This window comes from Motacilla alba, chromosome 7 (genome assembly GCF_015832195.1).
Source record: "Motacilla alba alba isolate MOTALB_02 chromosome 7, Motacilla_alba_V1.0_pri, whole genome shotgun sequence".
NCBI lineage: Eukaryota > Metazoa > Chordata > Aves > Passeriformes > Motacillidae > Motacilla > Motacilla alba.
Window position 1 is genome coordinate 27291138 of NC_052022.1, and position 19956 is coordinate 27311093.

The window sequence follows — 19956 nt, forward strand, 5'->3', positions numbered from 1 at the left end:
AGGCAAGGAAATGAAAGGGAAATTAAGCACACCCATATCATTACCTACTGTCATTTTCAAGGTGATGTCTGAAACTAATCAGCAAGGGAAACTGGGAGCAATAGCAAGCTATGACACAGAGATCCCTACGCTGCTCTACTGTTACCTGCTGAGCATCATTATTCCCACACCAGGAAGATGTTTTTAATAAGACACTTTCTTTATGTCTTTTTTTCAAATTCTGTGAATTAAATTAGCATTATGATTTTTAGAGTAAGGTATTTGAGTGGCAGCTCTGGAAATCCCCAAATTACAAGACAACAGTCTCTCCATCTTTGAGATGAAGTAAAGTTAATCCTTTACTCATCCTTTTTGCCGTAAGAATTTCTGGCAACCTCAATAGCATAGAGAAATATATTCACTAGGAACTAGTTAAAGGAACTAAACTAATTTCTTATTGCTACTCTTGGATGACAACATAGAAACCAGAGGTTCTTGTTTTGCTTGATCAAATGACACAGAAGAAAATATTTCCACAAGAGAAAATGTGGATGCCATAAAATGACAGATGCCCTTCAGTGGCCATCACTTCAGTCTGATTAATTGCTATGATGATCAGATTTATGACAGAATTTATGGATGGCAGGTAAAATGAGTCAAACCTTCCACATTTGTCCATTAAGTTGGGTTTGGGGCTGGTTTGAGAAGGTTTTTCTGGGGTGGGGAGGTGTTTTTGCTTCTCAAGCCAGTATGAGACTATAAATCCAGTTTAATTACGCCAGTTTTATTCAGTGTGGGAGAATGCCATTTTCCAATACAGCAAGCTTAGTAATTTATATGCCTTACTGATTTATTTATGGTGCAATAAATCCATGGGTAGTTCTGTGTCTGTTGCAGATTTGCAGTCTCCAGGATAAGTTTTGAACTGAAGATCAGGAGCGGGGAAAAAACCCCAAACCTCAAACTGCTGCCCCCTTTGGCTCCAACCCACAAGACACAAACAACTTCAAAAGAATAAAATGGTGCATGTAAATTTCCAATCACATCTTTTGCAGCAAAAGTGTGTTATCAACTAGTTGATAAGCTTTAGATGTTCCTCTCATTAAATCACTGGATCAAAAGAGCTGAACTATGGAAAATTTAATTTATACCTTCAATTACAATTACTATGAATCACAGTAATTACACTTACCATTTTCAAAACACTGCACGAATGTCTACAACGTGTCTTGGTAGAAAGTTAGCTTTATATTGGATGATATAGGAGAAGAAGAAATCTGTTATGATCTGTTGCTCTGCATAGAAAAGGCTCCAGCTACTTACACCAGGATTCTCATGTTCAAGAAACCAGAGATGAAGTGAAACTAGGAAATTGTTTAGTTGCAACATCTAATTGTAAGGATTTGGTAATTACTTTAACACACATTTCAAACAGAGGACTTAATTTACCTTCACTTTCAGGTCTCCTTTAAATTCATGTTTCAACCGATTTTTCTTCCATAATTCTCTAAATTTAGAATTGCCTATATATTACTGAATTTAAAGGAATTTTTTTTTTTTAATTTTCCACAACATATATATCTGTTTGATCCATTTTCCCAGTGCAATGCTAAAAGCTTTTTCTTTCTCCAATCCTGTAGCAAGTCCTAATAGCGGCTCTAACTTTCTTAACCTCAAATATATTCAAAAGCAAGATTACCTCAAAATGAACTGCTGAGGCTAGACAAGCTAAGAAGTCCATCTACCTCTATTTCATCTTGCATATTATTCAGTTATATATTGTACAGTCCCTAGGGAAAAAAAGAAACACAAGAAAGTAACTCAGAAAGGCCATCGGTCATTTAAGTATTGTTTATTTTCAAATAGTACCATTTCTTGTCAGAATGTAAGAAATTGAGATATCCATTACACCTGCCTGAATGAAACCGTGCTGTCTAAATGCCTTGGATGAGCACTGGAACCAATTAACTTTCTACCAGCCCGTTCCAGGGAAAAGGCTTTCCTGTAACACTGCAGCACAGTGCAAGCTTCAGAAAGAATTTTTGGAAATCATACATAGAAAATTCATCCCTCTTTTGGAGGAAGGGGCGGGAAGGGAAAAATACCCAAAAAAGCCTGGTATTTGTAACATCAAAACAATTACAGTGGTACATAAAAAGGCTGTAAGAAGGCATTTATTCTAATAGCCTTGGATGTTCAATCCGTGTAATAGTCCAGTCTGGTTTTGCTCCTTCTGTAAACTCCCTTTGGAACCTGAAAAGGGAAAGATAATAAGGGAAGAGTTGTTAAGATTTACATGACCTTAAGGAGCTACTAATATGACAAGGCATCACGAAGAAATATTTTACTTCAAACTTATTGCTGTAAAAGCTTCTTAAACTTTAATGCTTATGCCCCAAAATGAAGATAAAAATTATTTCCATAGTAAGAAACAGAATGCACTGACTTCAGAGTATTTTGGTTCAGATCCCACAGACAGGATCAAGCAGCAACTGTAAAGACCCTGATATCAAGACAACACTCAGCTTTCACAGCAGGACTATGAATAAAGCTTTATAGAAGATCTTGATCTGTAAATAAAGGGTTTCATTTAATGGGATGGTAAGTGAAGGGAAATCATGTGCTCCATATTTTACTTGAAAATTTTCCTCTTTCCTGAAGTGTAGTTTAAAAGGTAATATATTTTCAGAACTACAACAAAGATTGAGTTAACAGAAGTACTGAGTCTCCTCTATCTAAAGACAAGTCCGAGCTTCAAGCTGAATTCTCATGTTCTCAAATAATCTGCTTGTCATGGACAAGAGCAGTATAATATCACTGCTTTGCAATCTTGTGCAAATCCACTCCTGCAAAGTGGGATTGGGAAGATATTTAGGCTTAAAGGGAAGGCCCTCAAGGTTAATGGAACCTCAGAAACCTCCAACTCTTAAGGAAGATGCTGCACTCAGCTAAGGGATGGATCCACAACAATCTATCCAGGCAAAAAGCACTGGTCTCCTCATGAGTGTTACCTTTGTTTCAGAGCTCCTCATCACCTAGACTCCATATTTTCAATTTCAGACGTGGGCGTAGAAATCCTTGATCATACTGCATTTATCACACAAAAATCCTCACTTCTCCCAGCTTCTGAGACTCGTATTTTCAATACATTTTGCCAACTGTGTAGATATTTTCTGCACTGTTCTGACATCAGTACACCAACACAGACATTATTTATAAGCATTCCTATGAAAATCCATCTTCCTAATGTGTACTTTGAGGATCAGAAACCTCAGTCAGTGCTCCAAATACCACTCTTCCTTACAGAGGAAGAGTTCTCATTAATACCAACTCGGAAGCAAGGAAATAACATAATGACATTAGAGGTATTAAAAAAACTTGGCCCTAAAACCAAAACTGAAAAGCTAGATGAGAATTAACTTAGATTAGAATCGAAGTAAATTAAAACCACTGAGTTCTCCATGGCACAGTGGGAGTGCTTGCAGAACTGCCTACCCCACAGGTACCTCATGGACACGAGAAAAGAAAGGGACAAGCAAGCTTACTCATAGTTAGCTGTTAAAAGATGTTTCTTTTCTTTTTTGTTTTCATCTCCAAACACAATCTGGAAGACTTTGGCTTCACCCGGTACTTCGTCAGGTAGATTAGCACCATTCAGATACCAGAAGCACATCAGGATGCTAACAAACTTTCTTCCTGTTGGAAATAAATCAAAACTTAAGTTAAATCTCATGCTTCTCACCAGCCAAATGCTCCTATTTGCTACCTAGCATATATTCTAGTGAGACTCTGGAAGGACAGCTGACTTAAGCCATAAAGAATACAGGATAGAATAACGAGTGATAAAGCTATTTTATGCCATACTCATGCTGCTTAGAAGTAATAAAAATACATTCTGTAAAAAAATATGTATTTTATCATAAGTGTGGTGTGGCAGTGTATATGATGAAACCGTATTAAAAAAATTTGGTTCCCACAAATTCCAAAGCTAACTACTGATGCAACAAATGTATGCAGAGTAGTTCAAACATGGGAGCAATCTAAGAGGGGAAAAAGAAATTCCTATTTCCCAAACCAAGAAAAATGCTTACTGGGTCTGACAACTTGAAGTGTTCAACTGAAGACCCAGGGTTACATCCACATATGATCTCCACGGTGTCTGATAGTGAACAGAGCACACAATGCTGGTATCCAACCAAAAGAAAAACTTGTCTGAGCTCAGCACTAGCTTAAAAAAAACCCCAAACCAATCAAGGAGTCCTAGAACAAAGCGTATTTCATGACAGAAAGACTAAACCAGCAAAATTTACTTCATTATCCAGTCATCACTAGTCTTCTTGCAGGATGCAATGCAGGATGCATTTTCATCATTGAAGCAAACAGCTTTCAGCATACATTAGAATAATTGTTTTTGAATAATTGTTTCACATTACTGAGGAGTAATAATATAAAATTCTGTACAAAAGAAGGGGAATAAGCAAAACCCAAACAGAAGTCAAAACAGTACCATGATGTATTAACAATAATCTCTGTCTCTGATTAAAAAGGAAATCAAGAAATTTTATATGGAACTGAGAAACAAGGGATGAGAAACAGTACTCAAAACCACATCTGCATGGAAAATGTCTGTTTAGTAGCAAAACCAGGAAATAAGACTGCTCACTGCTGAAATGTTTTAGGATTCTAAACATACCATCATCATCATAGTAAATGCGAACATCTCCTTCTGTTGTGTACATGATTGCATCAATGTCAGCTGCTAAAGCATCCCTGTGGCTGTCAGGGAGCAAAGAAATCTTTTCCTTCAGCACCTGAAGTACCTAAATTCAGAAAAACTGGCACTTAGTTTTTCATTAGGAAATTTAAGTAACAATCTATTTCTACTGCAGTTAATAAAATGAGCTGTATTGCTAAAACATTTGTGTAACACATGTAACAGCTAAAGTGAAAAAGCACTGGGAAGTTTGGGCATTCCTGAACCCTAATTCAGCAGCATTGAAGAAGCTCCATTTACTGCTCAAAACAAATGAAAACCAAGCATCTTAAAAAATGTTTAGAAAAGGTACTGTCAAAACAGCAGCAGCAACACAAGCCACGTCAGCCCAGAAGAGCCCAGTGAAGCTTGCTCCCACAATCACACTCTGCCTTCTCACCGCTGAATTCTCGCTGTGTGCAGGTTCCTAAGCTTTTGATTCAGTATCTTTTAGCTATCTCTCACAAATTTCTTTGGAAATCAGTTTCCTTACCAAGGAGTTTATCTTTGCCATTTTGTGATCTACACTCCATTTAGAGAAAGTTTCAACACTTGCAAGTCAGAACTGACTGAAAATTGTTCCCCTGGTAATTACTGTCCTTATGACACTCACATCCATATTATCTAAGTGTCCTATGATCCACACAGCTGTGTTAAGTAGAAAATGGTGGGGTGCTAAAACTGCACAGAGGTAGCACCTTAAACACCACATGAGAAAGTCAAGTCACAAGAAAGGATGAAACTACAGAACTTATTTTTAACTAACACTCATTTTTTACCCTAACTTGATCTACCATTTTTGAATAACAAACAAATGCAGAGGTTACATGGAAGCAAGAGGCAATCTTCACAAGGAGACATTGGTTTCTAGTACATTTTGCAGGTACAAATTCACTGGCCAAAGAAATGACAAAGTAGCCTGGGATCCCAGCCTCATCTACTACATCCTTGGCTTACATGAAATCTCTGCATCAATGTAAACCTAAAAAATTCGCAGGGACCAGAGCAAGTTCTTTCAAGAGGAAGCAGAGGAGATGCCCTTTCAGAACAACTGCAAGAAACAAACTCACGTTTTATTGCTATCTCTGTTCAGAGAGAGGAGGCAAGACTGTTCAGAGGGGATGCACTAGAACAGCACCAGAGTTTCTGCTGCAAAGGCATGGGTGGCAATAGGACAGGCCACGCTGACATCCTGTAACAAGGCATACAGAGACCTGGAGTGTCTCCTCCACTTGACCCTGATGCATCTGTTACCTCCATGCCCTGGGAAGGCCAAGACAACTTCAGCAATTAAAAATTCATAAAAACACAGAAAACACAGCACTGATGTTTAAGCAGGTCAGTCACGTCCCTGAGACCATGACACAAGACTGAGGCCTTCCAGCCAAAACCAGTAATCAGCTGTATGATCTCATGGGGGTATCAGGAATGTATCAGTGCAGCAGGGATGAGCTTAAACCAGTTTCTTTCTTCACATGAATTCTGGTGCACAGACTGAGTCAGCTTCAGCTGCCTGCCTACACCTAGAGGCACACAATTCCACCTGCCATCCAGAGCCCGCTGCCTTTCCATCCTTCCTGCTATACCAGCAATCTTTCTGGCATTTGGTCCTTATGCTCAACAGCTAAAATGTATTTTATTTGGTTTTAAATACAATACTTCAAATTAAGTTTGATGCCTTGAAATAAACATAAAAAGCTGTAGGACAAAAAATTGCCCACCCTATGTCACATTACGCTTTTTTTCCCAAATTAAACCAAACTGGCAACTTGCAGACAATGACAGGCTGAATGCATCCATGTCACTTTGTAACAGACAAGCAACTGCTCGAATATGAGATGGAAAGCATTTACCTCTGCTGACACAAGTTCTTCCAGCAGGTCAAGTTTACGCTGAGACAGCAGCTTTGAAACAACAGAAAAGGCCTACCAAAATAAAACAGAAACAAAACCCAAACATGAACAAGTAACTCTAGGTTGGCTTATTTTTCAGACAAATCCGTAAGTATATGATAAGCTAGCCAAATATTCCACGATTTAAGATTTCAATAGTTGTAGAGGATATCACCATTGAAATGTAATCCCTCCAGCATTACAAGAGTGATTTCATGAATTGATAAAAACATATGAATTCTTTTTGATTTCTTATTTAAAACACCAAAGCTTCCAATAGGTGAATTCATCGTTTACAAAAAAAAAAAAAAAAAGCTTTGCAGTATTTTGCATGTTGCTTTCACTCATTTTGGTAATTCAAACAGTCTATGCCTTTCCCTGTAGATATTTTGTTCCCCTGCCCTCTTTTCCAACTCATCTTCTCATTTCAGTTGAAACTGATACTGCAATTTACAAATTTTCTTTAGAAATCTGGTTTAGTCTCTAAACTTCAGGAAGCTCAGCTCTCCTTTCTCCCCTCAATTTTGCAGGCATATTTACATACAATTATGCCTCTACATATTCAAGCAGTGCACTTGTGAAGGACAGTGTATTTAGGACTCTACACCGAGTAAAAACAGACACCAAAACAAAACCTCAAAAAAACAGGCCAAGGTAAAACAGGTGGTTCCACAATGTGTCAAATTATTTGTTGTGGGTTTTTTCCTCTCTTGAATTGATCCTAATCACTTCAACATTCTCTCCCCAGTGTGTTGAGTTGCTTTTTTTGTTAAAATTAAACATAATAATAGAAAGTTTCCCAAGAGATAACTCTGTAATTTTCATATGACTAGCTCTGAGATACTTACCTCTCTGACACATTCTGTTGGCAAAGCTTAGAGAGCTCATAAATTTGGAGAAATAAATATACACACACCAGCTCTGTGCCTGTCTAAGCTTGATCATTTCAGGAAAACCTGCTAAGAAGAGACACACTTCTCCTTAAAGTCTCTATAACATTTGGAAGCACCTTCCTTCATGCTACTTTGAGGGATGGCTTAACCACTTCATTTTAATTGTGGAATCCGGGAAAACAAGAAATTCCTGAAGAAAGTACAGCTCTGCTGATATCATTTGCCTTGAAGTGTGGTGCTTGGAGCCAGCAGGAGGGAACTCCATGCAGTTTACACACAGGAGCAGATTCGTGCTATGATGTCCACACATAATAACATCAGGCTGGACATCAGGAAGAATTTCTTCATGGAAAGGGTTGTCAAACATTGAAATAAGCTGCCCAGGGAGGTGGTGGAGTCATCATCTCTGGAAGCATTTAAGAAAACACTGGACATGGCATTGATGCCAGAAACTGGCTGATGAAGTGGTGTTTGGTGACATGTTGGACTCAACATACAACACAGACACAGAGCTCCTGCAGTGGGTCCAGCAGCAAGGACTGGGGACTGGAGCATCTCTCCTACAGGAAAAGCTTATGGGACTTGTTCAGCCTCAAGAAGAGATGGCTGAGAGGCACCTCATCAATGTGTATAAATATTTAAAGGGGGGAAAGTGCCATGAGTATGGATCAGGTTCTGCTCAGTGGTGCCAAGCAACAGGACAAGAGACAATGGGCAGAAACTGATGCACAGGAAGTTCCACCTGAACACAAGGAAGGACTTCTTTACTGTCAGTGTGACCACAGACTGGAACAGATTGTCCAGAGGTTGTGGAGTGTCTCTCACTGCAGATATTGAATTGTCCAGAGGTTGTGGAGTGTCCCTCACTGCAGATATTCTAGACCTGGACACAATCCAGAGCCATGTGCTCTAGGACGACCTTGCTGGAGCAGGGAGGATGGAGCAGATGACCCACTGTGGCCCATTCCTACCTCACCTGTTTTGTGAATGTGTGACTATTTCCGAAATCTTCTCCCACCTAACTGGTCGGGACTCCAGTTATAACTCCACGAAAATGACCGCGCGCATCGGCAGCCCCTGGGGAGGCAGCAGGACGTTTCCCCTCAGGCCGGCCGCTCTCCTCGCCCCGAGGCCCCAGGCCCGCTCACCTGCTTGGCTCCCCGCGTGAACTCCTCGATGCTGAATTCGTGGTCGAAGTAGAGGCGGATGAGCAGGTAGTAGAAGCGGGTGCGGAGCCAGGCGAAGGGGCTGGTGATCCTCACTACCACAACACGCCGCTGAGGGCCGTCGGTCCCAGATCCGGCGCTGCTGGCGAACCGAGAGCTGAGCTGGAGCGGACGGGTTCGGGCGGGGCTCGGCGGGCCCGGTGCGGCTGCTGCCGGCGGCAGGAGCCGGGCAGAGCCCGCCAGCGCCCGCGCCAGCCAGCGGACGCGGCCCGGAGCCGCGCAGCGCAGCGCCATGACGGCCCGGCCCGGCCCCGCCCTGTCCGCCGCACCTCCCGCTCCCCGGAAACACGGCTGCGGCCGCCGCTGGTTCCGGCGCAGGCCGAGCGGTCCGAGCTGCCGGCGGCTCCGGCCGCGCCGGGTCAGGGGACCCGAGCCCCGGTGACCCCCGGAGAGGGGCGGCGTCCCCTCTGCTGGGCCTGGCGGGGCCGCGTCTGGGTACGGTATCCAGTTCTGGGCTTCTCAGTACAAGAGAGACAAGGAGCTGCTGGGGAGAGTCCAGCGGATGCCACGAGGATGATGAAGGGCCTGGAGCATCTCTGTTCATCAGGAGAGACTGGGGGAGCTGGGCCTGTTCAGTCTGGAGGAGACTGTGAGGGGATCTCATGAATGCGCAGAAATGCCTCAAAGGCGGGTGCCAGGAGGATGGTGCCAGACACTTCTCAGTGGTGCTCAGTGACAGCACGAAGAGTAAAGGCCATGAAGTAAAAGATAATAAGCTCCACCTCAGCTTGAGAAAAAACTTACGTTGAGGGTGGCAGAGCACTGGAACAGGCTGCCCAGGGAAGTCATGGAGTCTCCGTCTCTGGAGACATTGAAACCCCACCTGGACATGTTCCCGTGTCACCTGCTGCAGGTGACCCTGCCGTGGCAGGGGCTGGATGCGACACTCTCCAGAGATCCCTTCCAACCCTGACAATTCCGTGATCCGCGGGCTCCCGGTCCTCGCCCAGAGGGCGAGGCAGGAACGTTTCTGCGCGGGCTCTTCTTTCCGGGGGAAGCGGCGATGCGGACGCGGTGCCCGGGGCCATGGAGCGGCGGGAGCAGCGGGAGCGGCGGGAGCAGCGGGCGGTGGCCGTGGAGCGGCTGGACGGGGTGACGCGGGAGCGCTTCCTGCGGGACATCTACCCGCGGGTACGGGGCGCTCTGCCCGGGACCCGCCGGAGCGGCTGGGGCTCCACGGCGACACGGGGCAGGCAAGGCAGGAAGTGTCCGGGGACCCCCCCTCAGCGGGCACAGCTGGGGCAGGCCAACCCCCGGGTTTGGGTCTGTGCGTTCCCGGAAAGGTGCCCTGATCCACTGAGGGGAATGGGAGTTTAGGAGCAAGGAGCTTCTACAGGCAGGTCCTGTCTGAGCTGCGGGCAAGTTCCGACAGGTGATCTCTGTAAGAGTCCACTGCGTTTGGCAGGTGGTTAAAAAGTGTGAGCAAAGTTTGTTGCTTTGTTATCTCTTGTTTTATCCCCCCCGCCCCTTGTCCCCCACACTCCGAGGTCCCAATTAAAAGCAGAAGTGTCTTTCTACTTTTTGTGTGCACGCTCGATCAAACCTGTTAGTGGTTGTGAGCAGCAAGGAACCTTGATATAGGTGGAAAGAGCTTCTTTCTCTCATGAGAACATTACAGCATCACCACAGCTCACAGGCTGCACCTTAACTTTGTGGGCTTTTACATGTTTTGTCCTAAGCTTTGGCTAGAAAGATTAAATTTATTCCTTCGTCTGGCTGGATTCCTAAATGACCCCAGCACAAAGTGTGGGCTATAATTGTCTTTGCCTCTCCATATCCCTCCTTACCCAACTAGGAAAGAACATGTAGTTAATATAGAAACAATTCCATAATTTGCTGTGTTTTGCTTGAACATTCAGCATTTGATTCACATTGCTTGTGAACAGATTAGTTGTGACCTTGTGTAGGCAAGGTCCTGGCATTCAACTGACTTGTTTGCTTGGATGTAATTTGAAAAATTAATTCTGTTTTTTTTTCTGTTGGGTGCTGTGATCATTCACCACTGATTTTTTTTGTTGTTGTTGTTGTTCCTTAGAGAAAGCCAGTAGTGCTGACAGGATTGGAACTGGGCACTTGCACCACCAAATGGACAGTAGATTACTTGAGCCAAGCTGAAGGATCTAAAGAAGTAAAGATTCATGTTTCTGCAGTGCCACAGATGGATTTCCTCAGTAAGAACTTTGTGTATAGGTACTTCACTCCAAAGCCTCTTGTATTTTAAAGGCATGTGCTTGTAACTTACAGACATACAGTGCATCTGTTTGGAGCTGAGGGTGGGAATAGGAAGATAGTTTGTGAAAACATTACATTATTTATCAAGGGGTTGTCCCAGATTTCTCCCTCTTCTATTAATTCTACACCCTGAATAAATACAATGAGGGTGAAATGAGGGGCCAAACAGCACCTTAAGAATGATGTTATGAAGTGCTGTAAAGGTATTTTGTTGGAGCATTCTTGTAGGAAATTTGAGCCTGGCATTTGCAGATGTTAGTTAAAAGCAAACCAAAACACCCTTGATATCTACAGTTGATGACCTGGTATTTTGTTGCAGTTATGTGGTGCATTCTCAGTGTTACTGAATAGTGACAATTTCTGACTCACTGTGTGTCTGATCCCCTTTGAATGCTGGTGTGTGTGTGCCAGCCATGGTATTCCACTCCAGAAAGGCTGTAACTAGGTAAAACCAAGCTCCTTTCAAAGTTAGCATGGGCAGCTTTCAGGATGTTCAAACCACTGGACACCACACATTTCACCAGCTCTTTAATCTTGATGTGGGCCACAAAAAACCTTCATCTCCTCTGGAGCTTCTCTTATGTAACTGCCAGAACATTTCTTCTGAGTTCGTCTAATCTCAGTCATTGGGTTGCCCTTCAAGGGCAAATGCTTTTATTTTAGCAGTTCTTTGTTTCCCCAGGTGGGAACAGGATGTTCAGTGTGTTCAACTTCTAAGCAGGTGGGAGCATATGCTGTAAACAAGCCACAAGTCTCTGAGTGGAGCCTGTTGTTCAGAGGATAAACACAAATTACAGTAATGATACATTCTGCTCGCTGCATAATGAACTTTTGAATCTCTGAAAGGAGGGAGTACTTGAATAACTTTGCCTTATCTCCATACTTTATACTCCCCGCTCTGTTTTGGGGTTTTTTTTAGTATCTCTTGCTGTGAGTTCACATACAGTTGTTCTGGAGTCTTAGTTTTAGCAGGTTTGTCAACAACCAAGTGGAGTCTCTGATGCTCTGATGGTGTTTCATTATAGCAGGTGTCAGGACTTTCACATACTTCACTTGAAATTCAGGAAACTTTGACCTTTTCCACAGAAGCCCTTCATTCTAATCTGAAGGGACAGTAAGTAGAAACAAAAGAATAGAAACTCTGAGGACTTAACATGCAGTTCCATTAGTTTAAACTGATGAACATTAGTAGTACTGCTGTTCTGTTGTGAGCTGCATGCTCCTACCCCTGTTTTTGTGTTGGTTCTGGAACTCATCCAGCCAGGTTGTGACGTGCTGCAGAAATCTGAATGGTTTTCTGCTGCTTTAGCTTTGTAAGCAGGTTCACGGGGGGGTCAGATGAGTGCCAGTGCTACTGTAAGGGGGGAGGTGGGTTGATTAGGGCAGAGCCGTGGTAGCACCAGAATGCATCAGTTTAAGCTGTAGTAGAGCTGTGCTCTCACTTTCTTCCACAGCAAACATAAGTGGACATAATAGAACAGTTTGGCTGAAGTCAGAGCACTGGGTTTTGTTTGGTTTTCCACTGACTTCAGTGGGGTTTGTATTTGCCTATTCCAGACAAGCCTAAAATGTTTGTAGAATTGGTTTAAGTACTGTCATATGCAGGTTCACATTCTAGTAAAAAAGATCACAGGATCAACAAAAAGTTTTGCTTGAGAATGGTTTCTTCTTAACCCTGGGTACTTGGTGGTTGCTCTGAAATGTGATGTTTACACGCAATAGTTCATTATCCAGTGACACTTGGTGTGAGATGGTGAGCTGCATGAATGTAACATTGAATTCATAATAATGAGTACCTGTCCTGTTGCTGATTGTGCTTGGTTTGCCATTCAGCTATTAACTGATACCAAAATCTGTAATCTGCATGAAAAGCTCCCATTATGTAGATAAATATGTTACACTCTTGCTGACTTCAGAGGGACCAGCTCTAATGCCCAGTGACTCTTCTTGAATCTTCTGAAGTTGTGTTTAGTAAATTTAGGGAAAACTGCAAGGAAACATTTGAATATCAACATGCCTGTGTTTTGAGGAGATGAAAAAGCATATATATTTTTTTTTTAATCCTATAACTGAAGTGAATTTTATAGATGTACAAATGAAGGTAGTTATCTGTGTTCCCGCACAAATTCATAGCAGAAAATGCATAGATACAAATACGTGCATCTTCCTTGTTGGAGTTTTCTTGATGCTGAGCTTTTCTGCAAATTTATGAAAAGGTATACAGTAAACAAGCCTAAAAATGACACACTTAAACAGTTAAGCAAGTATTGCCACAGTTTTAGTCTTAATTAGATTGTGAAAAATGTTTTGTTCTGTGATTCAGACCATTCAGAACTGCTAAGCTCAAGAGGGGATCTTGACAAAGTGAATGAACAGTTGGTGGAGCCAGGTTCTCTGTGGTCCGTGGTGACAGGACAAGAGGCAATGGGCACAAGCTGAAATACAGGAAATTCTGTTAACCCCTTTAACACACACAGACACACACTGTTTTACAGTGAGGTTAGTCAAACAATGGAAGAAATGGAACAGGTTGCCTAGAGAGATTATGGAGACTCCATCCTTGGAGATCCATGAACCGAACTGGATGCTGTCCTGTGCAAGCTGCTGTAGTGAATCCCGCTCTCGGCACGGGGCTTGGACTGGAGGAGCTCCAGAGGTGCTTCCAGCCTCAGCTACTACAGGATTGTTTGGGTATATACTGGAACAATTCACTAAAGCAGAGAAGTTTCTAATTCTGTAGGAAATTCTGTAGGATTTCTGTCTTGGGAGAACTCTTCAAACATCTGCTGCAAATATTGATTATTCATCATGTTAATTAAAAAAATTAAGAGAGCAGCCTATTGCATCTTCCATTGCACTTGATATGGTAAGGGTGCTTATTAAATCTAGAGTTTAGACCATGTGTTGTTACACTGATTCATGGTATAAATTCAAATATTCATTTCAGAACTCTGCCTTTTGATGCATTTGTACGAAGAGCAGCTGAAGTCAAGCACAAGGAGTACTTTCTTACTGAGGTAATTTCCTTAGTGTTACAGTTTCTTCTGTTGGTTATTTTGCTGGTATATGGAGAGAAAAGTGATGAGTTGTAATTAAAAGTCTTACTTCAGTAAAAAACTTGATCTTTAATTTAACTTTCTTGTGGGTTGATGTCAAAGGAAAAAATGTGAGAAGTAATTCTTCTCAGAAGCTTTTTTGTACGTGTACAGTGTGGTTAACTTCCTTCATCCTGTTTCTCTTAACAAAAACTGCTTACATGAGCAAAAATTCCAGTGTTAAATTTAGAAATCAAACCTTGCTTTAGAATAACAACCATATCATGTGTGTGTTTGCAAGAAAATGTCATGAAGATATTTTAGAATTTGATGACTATCAAAATACAAATCCAGATATATTGTAACATAATTTGTGAGTAGCAAATGTGTGGTTATCTCTACATAACAGTGTTCAGGCTAGGGATTTTTCAGATAACTGTGATTAGGAAGGAAATCGTTTTGAATGTAGACATGCTTTTTGCCTTTTATGCTGCACAGAATGCTGTAAATTTTGAAGCCAATAAAAATAGTTTTCTGCATCAGTATACTGAAGAACTTAAATTATAATCTGCATTTGCTTTGAGTCTGTTCAGTAACAGCAATGCTGAAGCAGTTGACCAGTCTCCCCACACCTTACTCTTCTTCTTTCAGTTAATTTATTTTTCCCTTTTCTCAAGATGAGCTGCAGGGATCAGTGAATGGCAGGATAACAATGTAGCTGAATTTATAGATGCCCTCTTTTTGTACCATATTTTAATGAAATCTTGCATTAGATAAATGAGAAAATATAAGCTTTCTGTTTATGTGTTTTGGTAATTCTTATTAAAAAACCCCCAACAATTCTCTTTTTGTGTTCTCTTCAGGATGAAAAGTACTATTTGCGATCAGTGGGTGAAGATGTTAGGAAGGTAAGTTACTGGAGATTTCAGTTCTAATATTGTAAAATTACAGTTTAGAAATATTTTTAAAGTCTGTTGTCATACAACTTACTTAGGGTCACGTGTTTTGTGAATCTGAGTGGATTTAGGTCAGAGTACTTCAATGCGTCTAAAATAGTTGCTGTTGCAGGGGAGCTGAGCTGGTCACTGGAGAGTACATTGCTAAACTGCCTTTCTTTAGCTTTTGTTGTAAACTAATATAAAAGGATTTATGCTGATCTCTTGCTCCTGCAGTGTGATTCCTAGCAGCCATGGTTAGGAGCAGCTCTCTGGCTGTTCTTAACCATGGCATTTGGCAAGTCAATGCTGAAAAGCATTGCTGATTACAGGTGTTTGCCAGTGCTGAAGTTCTAACCCCGTTTCATATGATTGCAAATGATTGTGAAGTGCCTCCCCCATTTAAATGTGCATAGGTGGTTCTCTAAGAGTTATGCCCCTTCCATTTCAGGATATTGCAGATATCAGGAAGCAGTTTCCTGTTTTAGCAGAAGATGTTCATATTCCAGAATATTTTGAGAAGGAACAGTTTTTCTCTAGTGTCTTCCGCATCAGCTCAGCTGGATTACAGTTATGGACACATTATGATGTAGGTAATACATGGGCTTAGGATAAAATGTTGCAGATGGCATTACAGAGTTGAGAGAATAAGGTCCAAATTTCTGTCAAAGATTAGAGAATAATAACAAACTTCATATATTTTGAAATAGTAAAATGAACCACATTCAGTGATATACTGAGTTTTAAATGTTGCATTGCTTAGGTGTAATACCTTAACTGACTTTATGTCTAATACCAAATTTGTAAGATTAAAGGATGTTTTATTCTGTTACCCTTTTTTAAACTGTTTTGATTTTCAGTTGAAAATCTGAAACACAGTAACTCTAAACATTTTTGTCTTCAACATAGCTTTCCTTTTTTTTTTCACTCTAATTGCTAGATTAGGATAAATTCTAGTTGTACAATACTCTGCCAACTGTGCAGTAATTGTAGTGGTTTCTGGCTGCAATGTAATAGATTCCAAATAAGGTTGTCTTCTAACACTGTGCAGTGAGTTCTGAATAAATTTATTTTTAAGATAATTCTTAACATGTGAAGGTTTTATTAATACTCTTTTTTAAGCTAATAATTAGATCAGTTGAAGTCTGTATATTTATTCAATCAACTTCTGGCTGACATCTCTATTATTACGCTCATCTCAGGTAATGGACAACTTCTTAATCCAAGTCACAGGGAGAAAACGAGTTGTTTTGTACAGTCCTCGAGATGCACCATATTTATATTTATCAGGTATGCATGTCACAGGTATCTAGATTGGAGTTTGGTGATCTTAGCTTTTCAGCTCACAAGTGTTGCACTGTGAAAAATAATCACTAACAGATGACTTGGTATAAATGAAGCCAATTGTTCTTTTAACTCTGATTCTGTGTGCTTTAGTCAAAGCTAAGGAAAACAGCAGCTTTGCCTCATTATTTTCAACACTTAACTGAAGGAGTAAAATGTTCTGTCTGGGTTCAAAATAGTTTTTTAGATGTCAGGAAAAGTGGATTTTAGTGTTAATAAGGTTGCAGTTACAGAACAAAGACAGATAACAGGAGAACATCTCTTCAGTAAATAAGGGGTGCCATCAGGTTTTCCTGGTTTTGAGAAATAAACCAGTACTAAATTAGATTCAAGAAACTCCAGCAATATGATAATGCTTTGTTACTATTGGAGGAGTGGGAATATTTATTCACTGAAATTTTCCTAGGTAGTAAATCAGAGGTGCTGGATGTGGATAACCCAGACATGGAGAAATATCCCCTTTTTGTGAAAGCCAAGCGCTATCAATGTGTTTTGGAAGCAGGAGATGTGTTATTTATTCCAGGTAAGTAGTGAATAGTTCCTGGCCATGGCATGGTATTAAACAGTCTTGTTTCTAATTTTTGATTTCTGGAGATAGTAAGAGATTACTAAAGAGTTTCTCTGTTATAAGTAGGAGCATTGAAAGATGTTGGCAAAACTAATTTACTTCTTCCAACTGTACAATTAACCTGAGAAAGTATTAATATATCTATTCATAAATCTTGCTTTCCCTCAAGTGTACATTCTATGCTCCTGAATTTGTGTCTTAATAGATTAATACTATAAACTTACCTTCTGAAATCTGAAATTACTTCAGTGACCTGAGTTTTTTTCATGACAGAATTTGAGTGAAATACCATTTCTGTTCTTCTGTAGCTCTGGCACTTAAGCACTATGAGACACATGGTCTGATGAGAATTATGGATGGTAGAGTTATTGGACCTTCTAAAGATAATTAATCGTCTTTGGGGAATGGAAACACAAGTCCTAATAATTTTCTTCACAAGCAGAAAGCTGCTTCTTGGGCTGACATGACATATTCTGGTAGTCAGGGAAAGGCATTTGAATGACTTCTATTGAACTACGCCTTCTTGTTACTGATTTTATTTTAACTCATCGTGAGCTTGCAGCAGATATGACTTATCCTGTCACTTTTACATTATCTGGGCAATATAAACAGGTCAGTAAACAAGAAGGTAATAGGTTTTTAGGAAGTTATTTTATAATAGTTTCTTAACCTTTGACTTGTTACTTAATTTGGAACTTACCTTTGTTTCTTCCTAAATAAACTTTTGGTTACAGTTAGATAGTTCTATGTCACACTGCTGCTGCTGTCAGCATCCCTGTTTTCTGTTTATGAAGTCCAGATACTTGTTTGTCTTTGCCAGTGGGTGAGCAGAGTCAAACTTGAGACACACTCAGCTCACTTTAAGACTGACTGTGGAGTATAGGGATTTTTGAGTCCAGAGAATGGTGCTTTGTCAGCATCCTGCAGTGCATATCACTGAAAAAAAAGGTGTTTTCGGAGGAATGTGTGTGGTTATTATGAAGAAGGTAGAAGCAGCCCCTCTTCCTAACCTGAAAGACACTTCATGTTGATTTCTCAGAATAAACTTTTCTGTGTCTTCAGCACCTACAGGCAAATAAGACGCAATAAACACAGCATTCAGACTTTTAGCTTAAAATTCAAATATCCTAAATATACCATATTAAACTGATTCTTTAAATGTACTCAAGTGAAAAAGATGTCTTGGCTTCCTTACCACAGTCATGATGATTCAGCTGAAAAACCTCATGCCTTCATTATGAGAAGATTAGCAACTTTGCCTGAGTGACCTGGCTGATGCTGGTGGTTTACACTAATGCCTGGACAGTATGTGCAAGGTTAGGGACTAAGTGAAAATAGATACCTGCATTTAGAGTGGAGGAGAGCAAGGGAAGGTGTCTTTCTTTCACCCTACACATGCTTATCCTTTGCTTACATTTGAGTGCCTCTATGCTTCAGCAATTGTTACTTTTATGAGAAGTTATGGATCAGCATAAATGTCTTGAAAAATTTCTTAAATTTGGTACAATGCAATACATTCATATGGATATTTATAAATAAACAAAAATAGAGTAGTTGAGGCTTTCCCTCAGTTAGATTTAGTTTGGGCAATTCTGACACTTGCTTGGAGTCACATGGAAGTTTTGGACAGTAATTTTTATTTTAGACATTGTTCTTTCTACAGCTTTGTGGTTCCATAATGTAATTTCTGAGGAATTTGGAGTGGCACTGAATGTCTTTTGGAAGCACCTGCCTGCTGAGTCCTATGATAAGACTGACACTTATGGAAATAAAGATCCCATGGCAGCCTCTAGAGCTATACAGATCTTGGACAGAGCCTTGAAAACACTTGAAGAACTACCTGAGGAATACAGGGATTTTTATGCTCGGAGAATGGTGTTACGTATCCAAGAAAAGGCCTACAGGAATGATTATGGATAAATAACACACTGCAATACAGCAAGGTCCCTTGCAAATAGAAGATTGTATGTTAGTATGGAAACTGTCCACCTGTACTTACACACACTTTCTGTGAGACCAATAAAAACTGTCAATAAGCATTCATCTCTAACAAAAGTTCCTCTCGTAGATTTTCTTTCTAGTTTTTCATGTGCAGAGAGGTCACAGTCTGCTTGATCTGGAGATGGTCTCTTTTCTACAACGAGACAGACATTTGCAGTGCCTCCACTTATAACTGTACTTTTTTGGAATGTTCTACGTAAATTTTTCTGAACAAAAGTTTTGGTATGTGGCTGACAGCATGTATGCTTAGAAGTAACTGCACATATTTGTGAATGCAGCCTCATTAAATTTTAGGAAAGCCATAGTGGTTTCTGAGGAGGTCCAAGCAAGCCCTTGGTGGTAGCTGTAATGGTCATGGTTTCTTTTTAAGTGATAACCTGGCACTTAGTGTAGGGAGTTTCTTCTCCCCGTTGTAGTAAGACAGAGTAGGTATGGGAAAAGAAGCAAAAACTAACCATGCCAGATTACACTTAGAATTGTGCAGCAGCTTGAGTGCAATGTAAATGATTTACCTTTTTCCTAGCTCAGTAACCAGGGGGAATATCTTCTTTGTCACTGCCCCAGTGCAGGCAGACAGCATTGCTGTTCCTGCAGCTGTGAAACTCTTGGCACTAATGTGCCCACAAATCCATTCAGATACGGTCCTAGTACCTGCAGGGGAGTTCATAGTTGTGGAGTAGACACAAAACCTGTTGGTGCTGTTTTGTTACCATATGACAGGGGGTTTGCACAGCACCTTTTGGGATGGAGCCTCTTGTTTAGGCATTGTAGAAGGTTACTTTTTCAGCAGATTGTAGTGCTTACAAAAGCCCTGTGAAATAAAGGTGGGGATCTGACAAAAAGGATAGGCTAGGCATTGTCTCTTTGAAACACCTCTGATGTTATTACTTGTGCTGTTCGGGGAATGCAGCATTTATCTGACTTAGGTCAGTCTGTTACTTCCACCAACGTTTTTTGAGAATTGTAACTTGTCAAAAGCTCTTTGACAAAATAAATGTGTAGTATTAAAAAAGTGCTGGGAAAAAAGCTTTCTTCAGAAGAGCAGGAACTTGAACACAGTGCAGATTATTCTTCTAAACCTGTTCTTCTTGGCAGTTC

General features: G+C 40.8%; 2 protein-coding genes across 7 annotated transcripts; one reads left to right on the plus strand and one right to left on the minus strand.

Annotated features, from left to right (window-relative positions):
- Positions 1–1814: 1814 nt before the first annotated feature.
- Positions 1815–9013, minus strand: MAIP1 (matrix AAA peptidase interacting protein 1). The gene is made up of 5 exons (XM_038141853.1): positions 8666–9013; positions 6586–6657; positions 4673–4799; positions 3525–3675; positions 1815–2232 (listed from the first exon to the last, which is right to left on the minus strand). Exons 1-5 carry the CDS (start codon positions 8975–8977, stop codon positions 2154–2156), a joined length of 741 nt encoding a protein of 246 aa, XP_037997781.1. The 5' UTR covers positions 8978–9013; the 3' UTR covers positions 1815–2153.
- Positions 9014–9045: 32 nt separating this feature from the next.
- On the plus strand, positions 9046–18907 carry TYW5 (tRNA-yW synthesizing protein 5). Of its 6 annotated transcripts, none has more exons than XR_005257516.1 (8): positions 9046–9936; positions 10779–10933; positions 13923–13992; positions 14874–14918; positions 15397–15538; positions 16148–16235; positions 16696–16812; positions 18521–18907. XR_005257516.1 is itself a non-coding variant. In XM_038141849.1 (8 exons), exons 1-8 carry the CDS (start codon positions 9622–9624, stop codon positions 18775–18777), a joined length of 1185 nt encoding a protein of 394 aa, XP_037997777.1. In that variant the 5' UTR covers positions 9058–9621; the 3' UTR covers positions 18778–18907. The 6 variants fall into 6 exon arrangements, 4 of the variants coding, with proteins under 4 accessions (XP_037997777.1, XP_037997778.1, XP_037997776.1 ...); XR_005257515.1 differs by having other exon boundaries at positions 9052–9936; positions 15397–15534; positions 16700–16812; positions 18521–18656; XM_038141849.1 differs by having other exon boundaries at positions 9058–9936; positions 16700–16812.
- The last annotated feature ends 1049 nt before the right edge of the window (positions 18908–19956 follow it).

Bases quoted from the DNA above. Each gene is read 5' to 3' on its own strand.
- TYW5 (XM_038141849.1), top strand. From the start codon at position 9,622: ATGCGACACTCTCCAGAGATCCCTTCCAACCCTGACAATTCCGTGATC. The intron at 9,937-10,778 runs GCAAGGCAGGAA...GTTGTTCCTTAG, and splicing joins TCCACGGCGACACGGGGCAG to AGAAAGCCAGTAGTGCTGAC. The intron at 10,934-13,922 runs GTACTTCACTCC...TATTCATTTCAG, and splicing joins AGTAAGAACTTTGTGTATAG to AACTCTGCCTTTTGATGCAT.
- MAIP1 (XM_038141853.1), bottom strand. From the start codon at position 8,977: ATGGCGCTGCGCTGCGCGGCTCCGGGCCGCGTCCGCTGGCTGGCGCGG. The intron at 6,658-8,665 runs GTGAGCGGGCCT...TTATTTTGGTAG, and splicing joins TCACGCGGGGAGCCAAGCAG to GCCTTTTCTGTTGTTTCAAA. The intron at 3,676-4,672 runs GTATGTTTAGAA...TATTTCCAACAG, and splicing joins CATTTACTATGATGATGATG to GAAGAAAGTTTGTTAGCATC.